Source organism: Megalobrama amblycephala, linkage group LG14, assembly GCF_018812025.1.
Source record: "Megalobrama amblycephala isolate DHTTF-2021 linkage group LG14, ASM1881202v1, whole genome shotgun sequence".
Lineage (NCBI taxonomy): Eukaryota > Metazoa > Chordata > Actinopteri > Cypriniformes > Xenocyprididae > Megalobrama > Megalobrama amblycephala.
Genome location: NC_063057.1, coordinates 6,433,706 through 6,451,768, shown reverse-complemented (window position 1 = coordinate 6,451,768; position 18,063 = coordinate 6,433,706). Strand labels below are relative to the sequence as shown.

General features: G+C 38.5%; 3 protein-coding genes across 4 annotated transcripts; 2 read left to right on the top strand and 1 right to left on the bottom strand.

The window, feature by feature from the left end:
- Window positions 1-385: 385 nt before the first annotated feature.
- si:dkey-14d8.1 (zinc finger and SCAN domain-containing protein 12) lies at window positions 386-5,870 on the bottom strand. Its single transcript, XM_048154735.1, has 7 exons — window positions 5,683-5,870; window positions 4,495-4,691; window positions 4,323-4,412; window positions 4,117-4,212; window positions 3,911-4,021; window positions 3,620-3,773; window positions 386-2,662 (listed from the first exon to the last, which is right to left on the bottom strand). The coding sequence occupies exons 1-7, from the start codon at window positions 5,714-5,716 to the stop codon at window positions 972-974; spliced, it is 2,373 nt and encodes a 790-aa protein (XP_048010692.1). The 5' UTR covers window positions 5,717-5,870; the 3' UTR covers window positions 386-971.
- Window positions 5,868-8,863, top strand: LOC125244644 (tetraspanin-7-like). The gene is made up of 2 exons (XM_048154786.1): window positions 5,868-6,883; window positions 7,499-8,863. The coding sequence occupies exon 2, from the start codon at window positions 7,765-7,767 to the stop codon at window positions 8,851-8,853; it is 1,089 nt and encodes a 362-aa protein (XP_048010743.1). The 5' UTR covers window positions 5,868-6,883; window positions 7,499-7,764; the 3' UTR covers window positions 8,854-8,863.
- Window positions 8,864-10,680: 1,817 nt separating this feature from the next.
- Window positions 10,681-17,259, top strand: selenoo2 (selenoprotein O2). 2 transcript variants are annotated; one of them, XM_048154739.1, is made up of 9 exons: window positions 10,681-11,217; window positions 12,368-12,571; window positions 13,883-14,060; window positions 14,225-14,355; window positions 14,440-14,717; window positions 15,198-15,360; window positions 15,761-15,946; window positions 16,072-16,228; window positions 16,318-17,259. In XM_048154739.1, the coding sequence occupies exons 1-9, from the start codon at window positions 10,694-10,696 to the stop codon at window positions 16,531-16,533; spliced, it is 2,037 nt and encodes a 678-aa protein (XP_048010696.1). In that variant the 5' UTR covers window positions 10,681-10,693; the 3' UTR covers window positions 16,534-17,259. The 2 variants fall into 2 exon arrangements, with proteins under 2 accessions (XP_048010696.1, XP_048010697.1); XM_048154740.1 differs by having other exon boundaries at window positions 16,318-16,524.
- The last annotated feature ends 804 nt before the right edge of the window (window positions 17,260-18,063 follow it).

The window sequence follows — 18,063 nt, the reverse complement described above, 5'->3', positions numbered from 1 at the left end:
TACTGTTACACAGGATGCCAAAGGTCATTGCCTAAATCTCAATTTAAGAGTGTACCCAATGTGTATTGGCATGAGCCAAATTAAAGGGTTAAATGAAAATTCTGTTATCATTTACTCACCCTGAAATCGTTCCAAACCTGTAAGACTTTTGTTCATCTTCGAAACACTGTCCCTGCTTCAAAAAGATCACCAGTGAATACAAGCCTACATTAAATCTGTTCATAAAGCGATCGAGTCTTATAGGAAATTTTGGACTAAACCGCTGGATTCATATGGATTAGTGTTACTATCTCTTTGTGAACTTTTTGAATCGTTAAAATGTCAATGAAGGGACAATCAATGAAGGGACAATTAATATATTTCATTAAAATATATTAATTTCTGATTCAAAGATGAATGAAAGTCTCACAGGTAAATAATTGAGGACAGAGTTTTATTTTTGAGTAAACTAACCCTTTAAGAATCAGAATCAGTAAAGGATGTTTGTGTACAAAAACACATTGCATTGCTCAGTGACGGTGGAAGAGCGGACAGTGTTATTGTTACAGCTCTTCCAGACAATCTGGAGTGAGTTTATCCAATATGCTTCTAAATTGGCCAAGTGGACAACCATTAAGGATTTTTTTTTTTTTTTTAAACCCCACATTGATTCTGTTCTTAGGCATTTTACTGTGCAATAAACAGATTATTTATTTGTTTGTTGAAATGACTTGACCAGCATGATTCAGACATCCCCATGACTATGACAACAAGCCTTCTTGATTGAAGAACTCAATTATTATCAACTTAAATTTATAAATGCCACCAACTATGTAAAGTACAAATTTATAAAGTATTTTCATGTGCATTTTCAAATATGGGTTGCATAAACAAGCATGGTTTGGAAAACAAAACATTACCTTTTTAAAGTATCCGCTGACACAAAATTAACTAGTCATTTTAAATCTGCAGATTTGCATGTTCATGTTCAGTCAAGGGCTTTTGGGTTCTAGCTTTACGCGGCCACGGGTTTGGTCGTAGGTCCTTCTGCGATTGCCTCGCTCGGCCAGGTGAATCCTCTCATGCTTCTTCAGAGGCCCAGCGAACTTGAAGCTCCTCCCGCAATGAGAGCACTGCCACGGCCGCTCACCCGTGTGGCTGAGCATGTGGTTCTTCAGGTGAGATGAGTGCTTGTAAGTCTTTCCACATCTTTCACAGGTGAACGGACGCTCGCCCGTGTGCACGCGCTCGTGTCTCTTCATGTTCCCGATCTGAGAGAAGGCTTTTCCGCAAATCTTGCAGCGGAACGGACGTTCTCCGGTGTGTATGCGCAGGTGGCACCTCAGCATCTCTGGTCCCGCAAACGTCTTGTGACACAGGGTGCACGGGATCTTGAGCCGGGGTCTCTCGTGGTTACGCTGGTGCTTCTTCAAGTCGAACATATAGACGAAGGACTTGCCGCAGATGGAACACAAGTACTGGCGCTCGCCTGCATGATAACCTTTGTGTCTCCGGAGGAGGCTGGCATAGATGAAACTCTTCCCGCACTGGTTACACTGATACGAGCGCTCCATGGAATGGTAGCGGACATGGATGGACAGCTTAAATGCTGTCGGGAAGCTCTTGTCGCAGTGAGGACACTGGTGCAGGTTCTCTGAGGTGTGACATTCGCGGTGAATCTTCAAGTATGAGCCCTGGGAGAAGCTCTTTCCACAGATGGTACACTTGTATGGTTTTTCGCCAGTGTGCACACGGATGTGCTTGATGAGGTCCGCTTTTTTGCGGAAGGTCTTGACGCACTGTGAGCATTTGAAAGGTCTGGCGAGCGAGTGCGTTTTGATGTGATTGGTCAGGAAGCTGAGGCACCTGAAGCTTTTGCCGCAGTCTGAACACTGGAACGGCCGCTCGCCAGTGTGTGTGCGCATGTGATTCCTCAGCAGGCACTCGAAACGGAACTCTTTGTGACATTCGGGACACGCGTGTCTTTTCTCTTCCTGCGTTGTCTGGGACTCTGAAGCAGCGGCCGCTGCCTTTTTGGAAAGAGCGGCTCGAGGTGGACTGCTCTTTCTGTGAATAATGGACTTTACAGATGGTGGTCTTTCTATGACAGGAACGTAGATTGTCTCCTCCCTCACAATCTCAACAGGAGTTGGAGGCAAAGCCGGTAGAGAGACGCCCTTTCCAGTTAATTCTGAGATCCACTGCTCTAAACTGACTTGCCTCACACCAGATGTTTCCACCATCTCTGATTGTTCTAGGAACTGCAGTTGAGTCGTCTCCTCTCCCTCGTTCTCATACTCTGACACCACCACGGCGGAGCCGTCGGCAGTGAGGTAGATCTGCTGGACTTCACAGATGCCTGAATCTTTCTCTTCACAAAGTGTCTCTTCTTGTTGTAAACCATCCTCTGCTTCTTCAGTGCCAGCTATCACTGTGAACTCTTCACTTTCAGCTAAAGGCTCAGCCTCTTCTGTGTAACTCTGAGAGGGGCTCATTATGGCAATGGCCGCGTGATCAGATTCTGATTGGTTCTCTGTGCCTTCTGATTCAATTATAATCGTCTCTTGTGCAATGGAAGTGGGGGGCAACGGTTCCTCGTGTTCAATGGTAATGGCTGGCGAGACTGTTTCTTGTACGATTGGATGAGGTAAACATACTACTTCAGCTGTAGAAGGAATGGACACTGTACAGACCAAAAGAAAAAAAACTCCTTAGGAAATATTCAAATGATGTCTTCACAATAATTCTATTGAAATGAATACAACTTTGTGTTTATGGATGAATCTCACAATATCATGTTCAGGTCACAATTTAAGTTAAACGTGCAGTAAGCGATGTCTGAGAAATGCTGTTGAATGTGGATTGGACCGAGCACCACAACACTTGTAGCCAATCAGCAGTAGGGGGTGTGTCCACTCATGATGGAGGAGGAGAGTGAGCAAGAGGGAGATTTGAAGAAAGACTGTAGAAATAGTGATGGCTGAGAGACATTACAAAAGAGAGAAGCTCAGAGGAATATCACTGGAAAAAGATGGATTATGATCAGGCAAGAGCTTTAGGACCTGTGTTAATATTAGAAAAAAACATTCGGATGTGGTTTGCGTTGTACCATACGCGAGTAATATTGGTTTTGCTATGTTTCACAGAACCAAGATATGCTGCTGTTGTAATGTTAGCTATAGTAACAGGACAGTTTTGAGTGTCATTGAAGCATTACTTTGTCTCTTTATCATAGCTAAAGCATACATTCTTGCATTGCATGTTCGTGCATTTTGGGGGTGGAGCAATGAAGGGATGGGTGTGTTTGTTTGGGTTGATTTCAAATATCAACAGTGTTTCTCAGAAATCGCTTACTGCACCTTTAAAATAATAAACAATTAAGTATTATAAATTACAATTTGCTTAATTGTCACAATAAAAAAAAAGCGTGATTTAAAGGGGCCGCGCGCTGAATCGGTGAATAGTTAATGATGCCCCAAAATAGGCAGTTTAAAAAATTAATTATAAAAAATCTATGGGGTATTTTGAGCTGAAACTTCACAGACACATTCAGGGGACACCTTAGACTTTTATTACATCTTGTAAAAACTGGTTCTAGGGCACCTTTAAAATGTGGTACAGTAGCAATAGTAAAGCTTACTTTCACTGATAACTCCCTGAGAGTGCTCATTGTTTTTTGCGTGCAATCTTCTGGTTTTAAAGTGCTGGAGCACATCCTTTATCTCAACTGGATCAGAGAGCGGCTGCACAATCTCCTCCATCATCGCGAGGCCACCACAAAGCCGTGAGGCTGTCTGAGAAAATCATCAGATTTCAAATCAGTTACCTTGAATTTTACAAAGTTACAGAAGGATTTACCTGTTCTACTTCTGTTGTAACTGGATAAAAAAAAAATCTACATTCATCATGCAGTCTTTGAATGAGGACACACCTCTTTAAGGTTGGGCACTGGCAGCAAGTCTTCTACTCGAGACAGGAACTCCCATGCAAGGCTCTGTAATACGGCATCATATCCTGAACCATATTCTACAGGGAAGACATGCTGAGGACAGAGAAACAGAGGTGAAACATGGAAACACTTAATTTTCATTAATGTTTTATACATTCTTTTTACAGAGAGATGAAGCAAAGACTAACCTGGATGAAATTCTCTTTCTTTTCTGTGTCCTCTAAAATGCTGTGCACCATTCTAATGAATTTGTTATTGATAATTTCACTTTCCACATCTTTACACTGCAACAAATTGAAAGCAAAGAAACAAGACACTGATACTTATGCAACAACTTGCTGAAATACAATTTCTGTATATGGTTAGTGCAATTACAAAAACAAAAAACATTTACTTTATGTGTGAGATTCCGAAGAGAATCAAGATGTGCCTGAATGATCCACAGATCTGGCATTTGATCTTTCAGACAAAGCTCCAAGATCACCTAAATGAAAAAAAATCCCATGTTACCTGTGCAATACTTACTTAAAAATATTTTTTTTAAATATTGCACAAATAAGATTTACCTTTTTACGCATGTGAAAGATCAGTTTATTAACCAGACTTCGGCTCATGATGTCTGGAACGGTCTCTGTCACCAGCATCACAAATTGCTCCAGCTTCCCGTACTGCGTCACATTACGACGCTGTATCACCTGCCATAGAAACGCTGACATCAGCCGAAGAGGTGGCACAACCAGACGCAGGGCAGAGAGAGGGAGAGCTTGGGGGGGGGGGGGGGGGGGTTAATAAAGGTGGTGCAGATAAATATAAATATTAGCTGAAAATATATAGATCTTCATATTTCTGAAAAGTTTTGATGAATTTCATTGTAATTCAGATGTATAAGTCTATTTCTTGTTTTAAACAGTTACTGTTCTTAGATAAACAATGAACACATACACATCCTTTTATAAGTATAGGCTATAGACAATAATACATTTTATTCCATCAAAGAAGAAATCTGGTTCAGTTAAGTGTTAATGTTAAATGAATCTGTAACCGGTTGTGTGCAAATTCTACATGGCTCAAATAAGATGATAATTTTGCATGTTGTACATTAAACTTTACATACATGTTGAAAACTTTATACTTACCCAGGAGAAAAAAATACTATAGTAATTTATAGTAAATACTATAGTGTTTTTGGACCATACTATAGTAAAGTATTTGAATTAATTTATTTTGGTAAATCTATAGTTGCTGTGGTAATATATAGTAATAAACAAATTACATTACCCAATACTGTACTAAGTTTACTTTAATCTATACGGTATTTTATAATACAGTTTACTGTAGTAAGAACTAAAGTATACTACAGTATTTATTACAGTTGATCAGTTCACTATAGTTAATTTACTATAAATTACTATATTTTTTCACCTGGGTAGGAATAAAACTTAAATAATTTAAATCTTATTTTAAAGACTAAATACAACTTGTAATTAATAATATAAATTGAACTGTAATCAGAAAATGTATTTTTAACAGTCATTATTCGGCATCAAAACTACTTAAAAACACTTTTCTATAATAATACAGTTTCAATAATGGCAAATGACAGAATAAATTAAGATTTTAGTTTACCAGACCCTTCTTAAAATAATAATATAAACAAGTGTGTTTTGAGTTGTGGTGTGTGAGTAACTTTAATAGGATTGGTTGTGCTAGCTTCACTCTCTTAGCATTTAGCTCACAAGCTAAAAAATACTCACCCGCCTCGCGACTCTCTACGTTAAGGATTTCCATTATTTAAAGTTAGAATAAATCTATACTTTCTTTTAGTCAAACTCTGAACGCCTCATGTCACTGACTCAAACCATAATAACGGTTAAACGCACTTGCGGACGATTGTCGTGAAGTTGACCGAAGCAACGAACAACAACACTCGAACGGGATACCGGAAGAAGCCGGAAGTGGGTCTGTATTCCGCGCTTTTTGTTGTGTTTGGACATGCACGACACCGCATCAGGTCTGGCGGATGCAGTGTCCTACGTTGCCACCTGTTGTAAAATAAAATGTTGCAAGTGAAGGATATGTGGCATTATAGGTGATACGTAAAGTCCAGCTTTGTCCAACAAAGAATTAACTCAAGTGTAAGTATCATCAAGCAGTGTAACAGTAAATGCACATTACTAGAAAATTAAAGACATGGGTGCATGGATATTTCAGATTTACTGATAGCATTTCAAAGGAGTTGTGAGATTCAGTAGGTACATCTTCATTAGAATAGATACAGAGTCTCCAATCAAGCACAATATTGCTTCTCTCACATTTTGTGTTCCTTCACTTTTCACTGCCTTTCACTGACAGATGTCTTCTTAAAAATGCATTAATTTGAAGAAGAATCATGGTTCTGTGTAAGGAGGAATGATGTGAAGGAGGGGGTGGCTGGTGCACTAGAAAAGGAGAGTCACATTTCCCAAGCTTTTTCAAATGTCTGTTGAAGGAGATAGTGCTCTATTCATAGATTTGATAAACATAGATCATCACCATTAAGTGTTTCCTCTGTGTGAATCTGTATGGGTGCAATGCATGCAAAAGGTCAAAGTCTGGCTGGAGTGTGACAAAGTGTGTGTAGGATAAACAAAAACATCAGCTGTTAAATTAAATTTGATTTTTGTTTACATAATGAGTTCCAGCTATTTATATATATTATTGAACTGTTAATTTGGTTCAGTCAAGGTAAGTTGTTTGCCTAAGGAAATGTCATACAAAATAGCTGTTCATTATTCAGAAAGAGGACATTTATTATGGAACGGATCATGTAATTTAGCTGTCAAGAGAGGAGGTTAGAGAATTTTGTGTTGTTTGAAGATGTTTCATCAGCTTTCCTGAGTTAATTTTGGCCTGTTAATTATGTGTTTTGCATGGTTGAACTGGAGTACATGGATCACATCTGTAGGAAAAGTAAAGGTATGTAAATCTTCCTTCTTAAGTTTGTGCTTAAATGCTTCAAATATGTTATTTAGACAAATATATAAATTATGCCTGCATATGAATAATTTATTTATTTTCTTATTTAAAATAAAACAAACTGAATGACTTTTAATTAAAATAAAGTGTATTACATGTTTATGTATTAAATGTATTAAAATTATTTTTTGGAGCAGATAGTGAGGGTAAAGCAGCCAACAAGTCAAGATACAACATAACTCTTTCAATGCTGTTTAAATGTTTTATGATTTAATCTCAGCTAATGTGCATATCTAGATATAGGACAGCAAATTTAATATTTATGACAATCAATATCTAATACAAAATGTGTCATTTTATACACACAAACACACATACTATAGCATGAATGAGTAGTGCTGAATATCTATAAGATTTAATCTAAAAACTAATCAATACCAGTGTTGTAAAGACATTAGATTATTAAAGGCCCATTAAGACCACATATCGATCAAAACAGACATTTATGATGCTGAACCGGGGCTCCTGCACTAGTAAAGAGAGATCAGGGTGGTGTGGGTTAACAGCATCATAGCCATATAATCACCAAACCCCCTCCCCCCCACATATTGTCAGAGACGCAGTACAGACGGCCACTGCAGCAGCAAGAGAGTGTAAGAAATGCCGCAAATAAACATCGAAATACTGCGGAGAGTGAGTGGAAAATCTGCAGACGAAGATAAGCGTGTCATGTGTTCATCCAAAGACGATTTATGGTGAAATGAGCGTGTGAATAGGCACTGGTGGGTTGATGACCAGCCATAAAGCACGGGCGGGAGAGATGAGGAAGGACGTTTTCAAGAGAGGAGAAACAAAGGGAGGAGTAAAAGAGAGAGAGTGAAATGGTGGTAGATAAAGACGAGGCCATGAGCTCTGCGCCTCCTTACGACTCGCTGCCAGCTCGGCCAAGTCCCTGCCGTGCAAAGGAGTGGGAGCGAGAGTTGCACGCTACTCAAAGACTATCTTCCCCTCTACGACCGGCTCTATCCTCTGTTTCCCGTCGGCCTTCGGCACTCCCTGGCTATCTGCTCTCACCCTCCCGAGATTACGCTGACCAGCAGCAACGTCTTTCATTATCACTGTGCTCAGAGGCCTCGCTGGCGCCCCCTGTGCCTGCAGTTGGTGCTGCCCCACCGTGCTGCCGGGCGGTGGGAGTCATGCCCTTGCTGCGCCTTGCACTCCTGATTTTCAGCTTCCTTTTTTGGGCAGCAGGCCTTGCAATCTTTACTCTGGGCATATGGGCGCAGGCTTCGCTATCCGACTACATGCTACTATCGGCGAACCACTACCCTAACGCGCCCATCGTCTTGTTAGGCACAGGTGCTGCTGTGACCGCCTGGGGCTTTTTAGGATGTTTGGGAGTGGCTGCCAACCTTCCTTACCTTCTGCGGGCGTATGGCTTCTTCCAGTTGGTCACACTCATAGGTGGACTAGCGGCGGGTCTCTCGGGGCTCTTCTACAGGGAGGATATCGCTGAAGGTTTCCGTAGCGGACTTCAGAAAGCTGTATTAGATTACGGAGAAGAGGAGGGCCGTGCAGATGCGCTGGACAGCCTTCAGAGGGCGCTGGAGTGCTGTGGCGCTGAGGGTTGGCGTGATTGGCTAATGTCCGATTGGGCTATCCAAGATGCTGTGTACTCAACAGGAAGTTTGGGGAATGATTCCTCTGCTGTGTCTTTACCAGACAGTTGCTGCATAAAACGCAAAGGCTGCCGCAACAGACCGTTGCCAGAGAATGGAGGCATGAACATCGAGCTAGCAGGGATTCATGCTCCCGGTTGTTTCCGCAAAGTCTTCAGCTTGGTAAATGACAATGTTTTTCACATTGCAGCAACAGTCCTGGGCCTTGCTTTCATCCAGGTGGCAGGTATAGCCCTCGCATGTCTGCTTGCCAATCGTCTTTCGCCCAGACCGCGAAGACAAGCCCGTTGAATTAAAAAGCATTGCGAATTTCCTTTGCCTGGGCTTTTACTTGCTGCAGTGTCTTGCGTTTAGATCAGTTTTTAAGGAAGAAAGCAGTCAACATTTTATGGACAAATGCAAAAAAAAAAAAAAAAAAGTCAAAAATACTGCAAATGTTTAGGTAGAGCATAATTTAAATATTTGTACATTCTTTGATTGTTGCATGACTCTGAATGACTTGTGTTTTTGTCCAGTAGTTATCCAAAGTAAAACAAAAAAGTCAAGAGTTCTGTAATATGTATAGATCGGTGAATGGTATCTCTTTGATATGATTGTAGACATTTAGTTTTATTCGATTACTGACTGAAATATTGTGTTATGTGTAAAAAGTTAGAAATAGCTTATGTGCCTTGTTTAATATATATTCTGTAAATTGTTTTTCTATTAATGGCCCATTAGAAATGTTACACTGATTGTAGAGTCCATGGGGTTTAAAGGGTTAGTTAGTCAAAAATGAAATTTCTGTCATTAATTACTCACCTTCATGTCATTATTTACATTGCAGCGCTTCCAGGTTCTACATCCAAACACCGGCTCAGTACTGAGACCAATTTGTAAAATAAAGTTGTTATTTTTGTTTTGTCTTTGCTCACAAAAAGTATTCTCATCACTTCATAATATTAAGGTTGAACCACTGTAGTCACGTTGACGATTTTAACAATGTTTTTACTACTTTTCTGGACCTTGAATGTGGGAATTTAGTTGATTTCAATGGAAGATAAAAAAAAAAACTCAGATTTCATCAAAATATCTTAATTTGTGTTCTGAAGATGAACAAAGGTCTTATGGGTGTGGAACAACATGAGGGTGAGTAATTAATGAGAGAAATTTCATTATTGGGTGAACTAACCCTTTAATTACTTATAAGGTTTCTAAACTCTTGCTATTGAATGCTTCACTGGCAGGTTATTATAACTGTACATTGATTACATAAATATTGCCACTTTAAAGTTAAAAGAAAAAAAGACAAAAGATATGACTACTTTCTAAAAAAATGAATGTATAATAACAATATATAATTCATAATTGTGAATTGTTGCTTGCAACCCATTTAATTTAATATTCTGAATTATCTGAAATGAGAAATATGCATGGCGGAATGTGTTTTTTATTTATTGGAACTGATTGGACCTTGAAAAATGTGCATTACGTAAAAGAATGGAGCCAGATTGAATGTAATTTTAAAAAGAAACCAATTTTAAAAAGAAAATGAAAATAATATGAGAAAATAAAAATAACATATTTCAACTCCTTGAATGTGCCTGTCATGTCAAAAAAAAAAAAAAAAAAAGGTTAAACAACAGCAACTATTAACTTTGTAGACACAATTCACTTTTGAAACCAGTATGCACAGCTTCATCTGGTTGTGTGGTTGAAACGAAACGGTACATTTTATTGTACTTTCTGAAATGGATAGACACTTGATTTATGTTTTGATTCCCCAAAGGTATAGCTGGCCGAACCACAATCTGCAATTTCAAACAAGCTTATTTATGAGGGTATGTATTTCTTTATCACTACCCCTGCTGCAATTACAATCAAGTGATGAATCACTGGAAACCGTGACAGGTGCTGTCTACCTCTTTAATGACCTGCCACATAGTGGAATGAAAGCCATCTCTATCCACAGACAACTATGATTAGATCCCTCAGATGACTCTTGCTGTAAAATATATTAGGCTACAATGATAGGCTATGCAGATGGCAATAGGAAGAATATTTGAGATAGATGAACATACAGAAGGATGGATGGATTTGTTGTGGTTTACTGTGTGCATGTGGTGTTGAGTCATTAATCCCCTGAAGGATTATGTTATTCTTGAACAGAGCAGCTGCAAACGGTTCACAGTGCAAGACAAAACTTCCATTTAGTGTCAGAATGGCCCAAAGTCTCACCCCACTGCAAAGGCTAAAGTTCAACAACATTGCATTAAAAAAACTGCCGCTGGATTCATCACTAGAACCGGGATCACGGACCGTGAGAGGAGCGTGTTTTTCCCGTGTCAAACCGCAGCCGCTGCTCAAGCCCACAATCGTCGCGCTATCTGAACCGGCTCTTGCTTTACTAGGACTGAACGCAGACGAAGTTTTACGTGACCCGCACGCGGCAGAATATCTGAGCGGGTCTCGGGTGATTCCGGGCTCTGAGCCCGCTGCACACTGCTACTGCGGACACCAGTTCGGTCAGTTCGCTGGGCAGCTGGGTGACGGTGCTGTGTGTTATCTGGGGGAGGTGGAGACCGGTGCTGAGCAAACTTCTGACCCGACCAGCACAAGCCCCTGTGGTCGGTGGGAAATTCAGGTTAAAGGCGCTGGACGGACGCCTTATTCTCGGTACCGTTACTCTGGCTTCATTGCATTAAGTTATAATCCGTATGAAGTATAGGCTATAAGTAACAAAAAAGTTTTTTGCTTTTGGGATTTTTGTTAAAAATAAGAAATTTATGATGCGTAAAAGCATTGCAAAGACATTAAAATGTTTTACTTTCCAATCTTAACAATTCTAACAATGCTAACTAAAGTAGATCTCTTAGAAGAATAATGAGTATAAATAAACCCTTAATCCATAACAATAGATGCATTCATCCATCGGTGAGATTTCACTTGAAACCCTTAATGCCTCAAAACTTCCGTAGTTTTTACAAAATAATTTTGGCAGCTGTGGTGGCCAGAATAATTTTGTAAAAAATACAGAAAAACTGTAAACACATTTACAGAACAAACTGTAAATTTTACAGGATAAAACTGTAATTTAAGAAAATTTGAATGTAAACCAATAAATTCAACAATGCACACTACTACTAAAATCTGTTTTGTACCTTTAACATACTGACAACCACCGTAATAATGCAGGTGATAAAAGAGAAAGCCACATGAAGAATCAGAGTTCATCACAAGTAGCTTTTCCATGAGCTGAAGTATATAATAATATAAAGAAGGTGCAAAGAGTCATTCACGCAAACGCAAAACACCATCATGGTAACCCACTATAGTTAAATAATGCAATAAACATTCATTAAACAACAGAAGATGTAACATAAAACCCTAATGTACATAACTGATAACAAAAACTATTAAGAAACATGATTATTTAAACAAAATACTTTCAAATGTGTCAGACAGGGAATTGTGGGAACGTCATTTTACAGATTTTGACTGTAAATTATACATTGATTTTGTCTTTTACTTATAGAAATTGTCAAATTTACAGCATTTTACTGTGAAAATTGCATAAATGTCTGGTAAGAGCTTTTACAGTTTTTCCCTGTATATAATACGGGAACTTACTGTTAACCTATTTACATTTTTTTTCCGTAGCGTTTTTACAATATTTTACTGTTAAAATCACATTCATTTTTTACAGTGTACAGTTATGCACCAAAAAAAAAAAAAAAATAAAGCATGTAGAAAAAAACACACCCAGCAAAAATGGGTAAAAATTCCCACATGCTAAAAAAATTTAACAAATGTTTGTGCACTTTAGGCAGTCTGATGGGCGTAAAGTGCTACGCTCCAGTATTCGGGAGTTCCTGTGCAGTGAGGCCATGTTTGCTCTGGGAATTCCCACAACACGAGCAGGATCACTGGTGACCTCTGATCTTTATGTCCAGAGGGATGTGTTCTACAGTGGCAATCCCAGACCAGAGAGGTGCTCGGTGGTTCTCAGAATAGCACCCACCTTTATCAGGTTAAGCACATCTATTTATGTTTATCCTCAGATGCACATTTTAAAGGCCAATTCACACTGCACCAACAGACACAGAGCAATGGCAACAGACAGTTCATTGGGTTTTGTTGGATCAGTGTGTTACCCCTGTTGGCATTTGTTGCCATTGGTTAGTGCTTCTTTTTGCCAATTGAACATGTTTAGTCAGCGTTTGTCGAGTTGTGAAATGTCGGAGAACTGACATATAATCTGGTGATTTTTCACGTTGATCAGTGTCTGTCTGTGCGTTGTGATTGGCCAGTTTGCAAAACAAAGGGCCTGTTTACTAAAGGCGAGACACCCCAGGTGAATAGGGTAAAAAAATTAACTAATAGATATCACCATACTACCCCAGGTGATTGATTACATTAAAAATTGCAAACAATTCAAGTTTTCTAAAATGTAATGTTTAAATATGGAAATGAGGCGTTATCTAATTAAATATGCGCTAATTTGCATACATTTCTAGAACAAAAATCTGAATATTTGGTGACGTCAGGTTCACAGTTCTCATTTAATTTTTTGGACATATTAAATCCAAAGATTTTTAAAAAGGGCATTTTGGATATCTCTTTTTATCACTCCATAAATCAGAAAATACTATCAACAGTCAGAAAAAAAATTATTTTCACCATTTTTTTAGGAATAAAATGTTGTATAAAATCAGGCAAATTATATATCAACAAATCCCTCTGTAAAAACCTTCAGAATATAGATAGGAATAAAACCGTAAAGTTTGGTGTATATAAGTTCTGCTGAAGTGGAGATTTCTGACTCAGAGCAGCAGAAAAATCTCATTTTGAGAAAACGGCCTTTAAAGATATTTACTGTAATTGAAATCTATAGATGCAAGTGCTATAAAATGTACACTTAAAAGTGTATTTTGGATGTTTTCTTTCCACCAGTGTGAAAAAACACTTTATGAAAAGCCAAAAAGTGCAAAATCTCAAAATTGACAGGTGCCTGAAAAAACAGCCTATAGTGTCTCCCCTAAAGTCTTAAAACTGGGTATTGGTGTTAAAGCTCATAAGCGAAGATTGTAGAGAAGTTGGGTTTGGCCCACACTGAGATGCGATGGATCTCAAGAAGTCTTTTTTTTATTTTATTTTTTTTATTTTTTTAGATGTTACTCAAGCCCAAATATTTTGTAAAATTGTATTTTGTAAGCTTTGATACCTAATGTATCACTAATTTTAGGTCTCTGAATAATAAAATCTACTGAAATGCATTCTCAATTTTGGTTTTATTAAGTATTTTAAAATGTTCGCACTCATTTCTCATATTTCTCATCAGATTTGGCTCGTTTGAGATCTTCCACCCTGTGGATGACTTCACAGGTAGACAGGGCCCTAGTGCTGGACGGACTGATATCCGTGCACAACTTCTGGATTATGTCATTGAAACATTCTACCCTGAAATACAAAGAAGACATTTAGACCGCCAAGAGAGGAATGCTACCTTCTTTAGAGAGGTTAGTTGTTGTTATTGAGATCAAATCAGTTCAGTGTTGATTCAGTTGTGTTCAATAATTGAAACATTAATAATGTTATTTTCTTGTTTACTGCTGTGTTTTATAAAGTGCTATGTAAATAAATGTGACTTGACTTGGCTTAATGTATTTTGTGGACCTGCAAGGTGACTGTGAGGACCGCTAAACTGGTTGCCCTGTGGCAAAGTGTGGGATTTTGCCATGGCGTTCTTAACACAGACAACATGAGCATCTTGGGGCTCACTATCGACTACGGCCCATTTGGCTTCATGGACAGGTTGGTCTAGCAATCAAAATGCATCCTGAAAGAAGATGTGCTTTTACTAACTGCTTGATTATTAGTGTATTTTGTTAATTGCAGGTTTGACCCTGAGTTTGTGTGCAACGCCTCTGATAAGAAAGGCCGTTACTCTTATGAAGCTCAGCCGTATGTCTGCCGCTGGAACTTGGCACGTTTGGCAGAGGCTCTTGGCACAGAGCTCCAGCCAGCCAGAGCAGGGGCCATTTTAGATGAGTTCATGAGCCTTTATGAGGGTTTCTACCTGGACAACATGAGGAGGAAGCTGGGTCTTCTGAGACAACAAAAACCAGAGGATGTGGAACTGGTGGCTGATTTATTGAAGACCATGCATATTACAGGTACAGTGAGAGGGAGGAAATATTTCCACCTTTCCGTTGAATAAAAATTTAACATGTCTCTTAGCTTTTCTGTTAAAAAAGTCGATTCAAATAACTTAAAGGGTTAGTTCACCCAAAAATGAAAATTCTGTTATCATTTACCTCATGTTGTTCCAAATCCATAAGACTTCTTCGAAACACAATTGAAGATATTTTAATGAAATCTGAGAGATTTCTGTCCCTCCATTGACAGTCCATGGATCTATAAACGCATAATATGCTTTAATTACCACACTGACAACATTTACAGTAGCATTTTATTCTGGGCAGTGATAAAGAGTCTGCAAGAACCAAAAAGGTTTGTTTTCACGCATCACGACATGAGGGTGAGCAATTGATGACAGAATGTACATTTTTGGGTGAACTAACCCTTTAATAATATCTAATATATTTGTATCTTGTATATATTGTTCCATATTGTACATATTGTTCCTTTGCCAGGTGCAGACTTCACAAACACATTTCGTCTGCTGAGTGCTGTGTCCAGTCCTGCCGGTGAGCAGGCAGAGAGAGACAGCACAGATTCTGTAGTGGAACTGATTGTGGAACAGTGTGCCTCACTGGAGGAACTAAAGGTGGCAAACCATCCTAAAATGCAGCCCGGGTGAGGGGACCTGCACCCTCTCAGGGTCCAATCTTCGTACTAATAAACAATTTCATGTATATCAATTTAACAAAGCCTTTAGATCGTAGAAAAGTGTTTCTTTTAAATAAAGATCTAGAATCTATTGTTTTAAGCTAAAAAGTAATTTCCCTGTACTCTGCATTCTTCTCTTACTGTGATGCCGTCAGCACATTGCAAGAAAAGCAAGGCAAGAGAATTGGTATGTTCACTGAATGAATTTGCATTGGTTTCGACCTTTAAAATGGAGCTAAACACTGAAGCATAAAAATAAAGTATTATGAGCTCTAAAAAGGTACCGCCAGCCTGAGGATGTAAAAATAAGACCTTGAGCACTTTACAGGTTTCGTTTAATTTCTTGATCCTCTATGTCCTTTCTTAGTGAGTTGGAGATGATTCTCTCCATGGCTGAGACAAATCCCGGTATGTTCAACATGGTAGCCAATCAGCCAGAGGTTGCCAAGCAGCTTGAGAAGATTGGTAGGCTGAAGGAGCTTCTCACGATCAATGAGGTAGAGCTAAAAATGAAGCAGAGAGATCACTGGCAGAGATGGGTCAAACATTACAGGTATAAATAAGTGTTAATGAATATATATACGCATTAGTGTATTTTAATGATTGAATAAAAGCAAAGAAAATGACCATGAACTGAAAGTCCAGCAGTTTTAGCTCCTTTTCTGCTCACTATATTAGGAGACGTCTGGCCTGTGAATGTGATGAAGCGAGCGACCCTGCTGCAGTTGAGAAAGAACGGGTCCGATCGATGAACTCCACCAATCCTGTCGTGGTGCTGCGGAATTACATTGCCCAGAATGCAATCGAAGCAGCTGAAAGGGGTGATTTTTCAGAGGTCAGAGGTCTTGATTGGAATGCTATATAAAAATGCTGAGGAAGAAAATATTTTTTGCAGTGTGGTTACATTATTTTAAACCCTTTCAGGTTCAGCGGGTACTTAAAGTTATGGAGAACCCTTATTCATTTAGTCCAGATCTGGAGAGTCCAGTATGGTCAGACCAAGCTGATGTCAACAGCATTAAGAGACAGGAAGTAATGGAAAATAAACAAAGAAAAGCAGCATCTGATACTCACCGAATTCCGTACAACAGTAAACCTCCTGCATGGACCAGAATGATCTGTGTCACATGATCATCCTAAAGCCTCCCAAACATCACAGCCCAATCTAATTGAGAAAGAGCGAACAAGAGAATATGTAGAACTCTTGTGTTTCTCTGTCTCGATCAGGTATGTGTTGAGGGAGGCTGAACAACATACAACACTCCTTGTTATCAGATAATGCAGAGATGGGCAATAGGTAAAAGAAACAATCTTTTCATCGCTATGCCATTGATGGTATGAGAAACTGATCAAAATACTTTTATTTTAAATCTATAATACACAGAAAGAGATGTTAAAGAAAACAGTCTCCCAGTTCTGCTTCTGCAGAGCCCCTCTGTCCAGTTCTCAATGATCTCTTCAATTATCTGATCAATGAAGACTCAGATGTTCAGCTTTGCATGCCTGTCTGAGTTTGAAAAACAAGGAGTGTCTTGTGCACACATACAAACACATCTTTTATGTCTCTCTTGCAGTATGCGTTTATCAATTTTAAGGGATAGTTCACCCCAAAATTTACATCAAACTGTTGTTTTGCATAAAATGAAAGTGCTTTCCTGATTTATACGGTCAAAAAAAAACCCAATAAAAGTAGTCCATAGACTCATAAGTCTTCTGCACGAGGTCTTCCATAGAATACATTTTGTGTTAATTAACATTTAATGAAATTGTTAAACTAAAAGCTATAAATGTCAGTTCAGTTGATTCAGTGTGTGATTCACAATATTTTCCATAATAAATGTTCTGTCAATACCAATGTTATTTTGTATATCATTATTCACAATTCCTATTAGGCCATTATTTACAAGTAGTTGGATTCAAGGCACATTAAATGAGATCTAAATGAGAATTAATTTGGAGTTCAAGCATTAACTTGATTAATACTACTGGCATCTAACTGTAAGCAACTGCCTAGCTGCACGAAAAGCTTCACAGCATAAGTAGTGCATTAATATTTTTTAAAACAGAGTTCTGTATGTGTAGTTCTGATATAACAATCGCTAAAAAGTCAATAAAGATACATTTGTAGCCTAAAATTGGCAGATGACTGGAAATGGTCAGATTCAAGGTACTTTGCATAATTTATTCAGCAGAGCAAATCATTCTAAAACTGTTGTTTGAATAATATTCAAAACAGCCCATTAGTGTGGATTTCACATTGTCTATGCCTCAATAACATTCAAAGCAGATACAAATTTAAGAAGATTTTATACTTTTTAAAAAATAATCCATTAATCTGGAACTGTGCCTATTTCACAACGGTCAATATAGCTGTCTTGAGCTACTTTTAATAATTTAAACATTACAATCAACAAATTGACATTTCAGAATTAATATTTGTTAGGTACATATTAAATAACATTTGGAGTATGTGGAATTTAGTACAGTAGTTGTAGAATACTTTCCAAGCAGATTATGCATTAATCTATCCATAAACAAAACAACACACCACAATAATATTTGAGTAGCTGAGGTCACTGCTGTTGAGGGTCTTATGCATGTATTACAAGAATGTGCAGTTTTAAGTTCTCAGTGACCATTGAAGTTTTCACCACATGAAAATTTGGTTAT

Excerpts from the sequence above, each read along its gene's own strand:
- si:dkey-14d8.1 (XM_048154735.1), bottom strand. The coding sequence starts at position 5,716 with ATGGAAATCCTTAACGTAGAGAGTCGCGAGGCGG. Across the intron at positions 4,022-4,116 it reads AGAAAGAGAATTTCATCCAG|CATGTCTTCCCTGTAGAATA; the intron begins GTTAGTCTTTGC and ends CTCTGTCCTCAG. Across the intron at positions 2,663-3,619 it reads TCAGGGAGTTATCAGTGAAA|TGTCCATTCCTTCTACAGCT; the intron begins GTAAGCTTTACT and ends TGGTCTGTACAG.
- LOC125244644 (XM_048154786.1), top strand. The coding sequence starts at position 7,765 with ATGGTGGTAGATAAAGACGAGGCCATGAGCTCTGCGCCTCCTTACGAC.
- selenoo2 (XM_048154740.1), top strand. The coding sequence starts at position 10,694 with ATGTTATTCTTGAACAGAGCAGCTGCAAACGGTTCACAGTGCAAGACA. Across the intron at positions 15,361-15,760 it reads CATCCTAAAATGCAGCCCGG|TGAGTTGGAGATGATTCTCT; the intron begins GTGAGGGGACCT and ends GTCCTTTCTTAG. Across the intron at positions 15,947-16,071 it reads AGATGGGTCAAACATTACAG|GAGACGTCTGGCCTGTGAAT; the intron begins GTATAAATAAGT and ends TCACTATATTAG.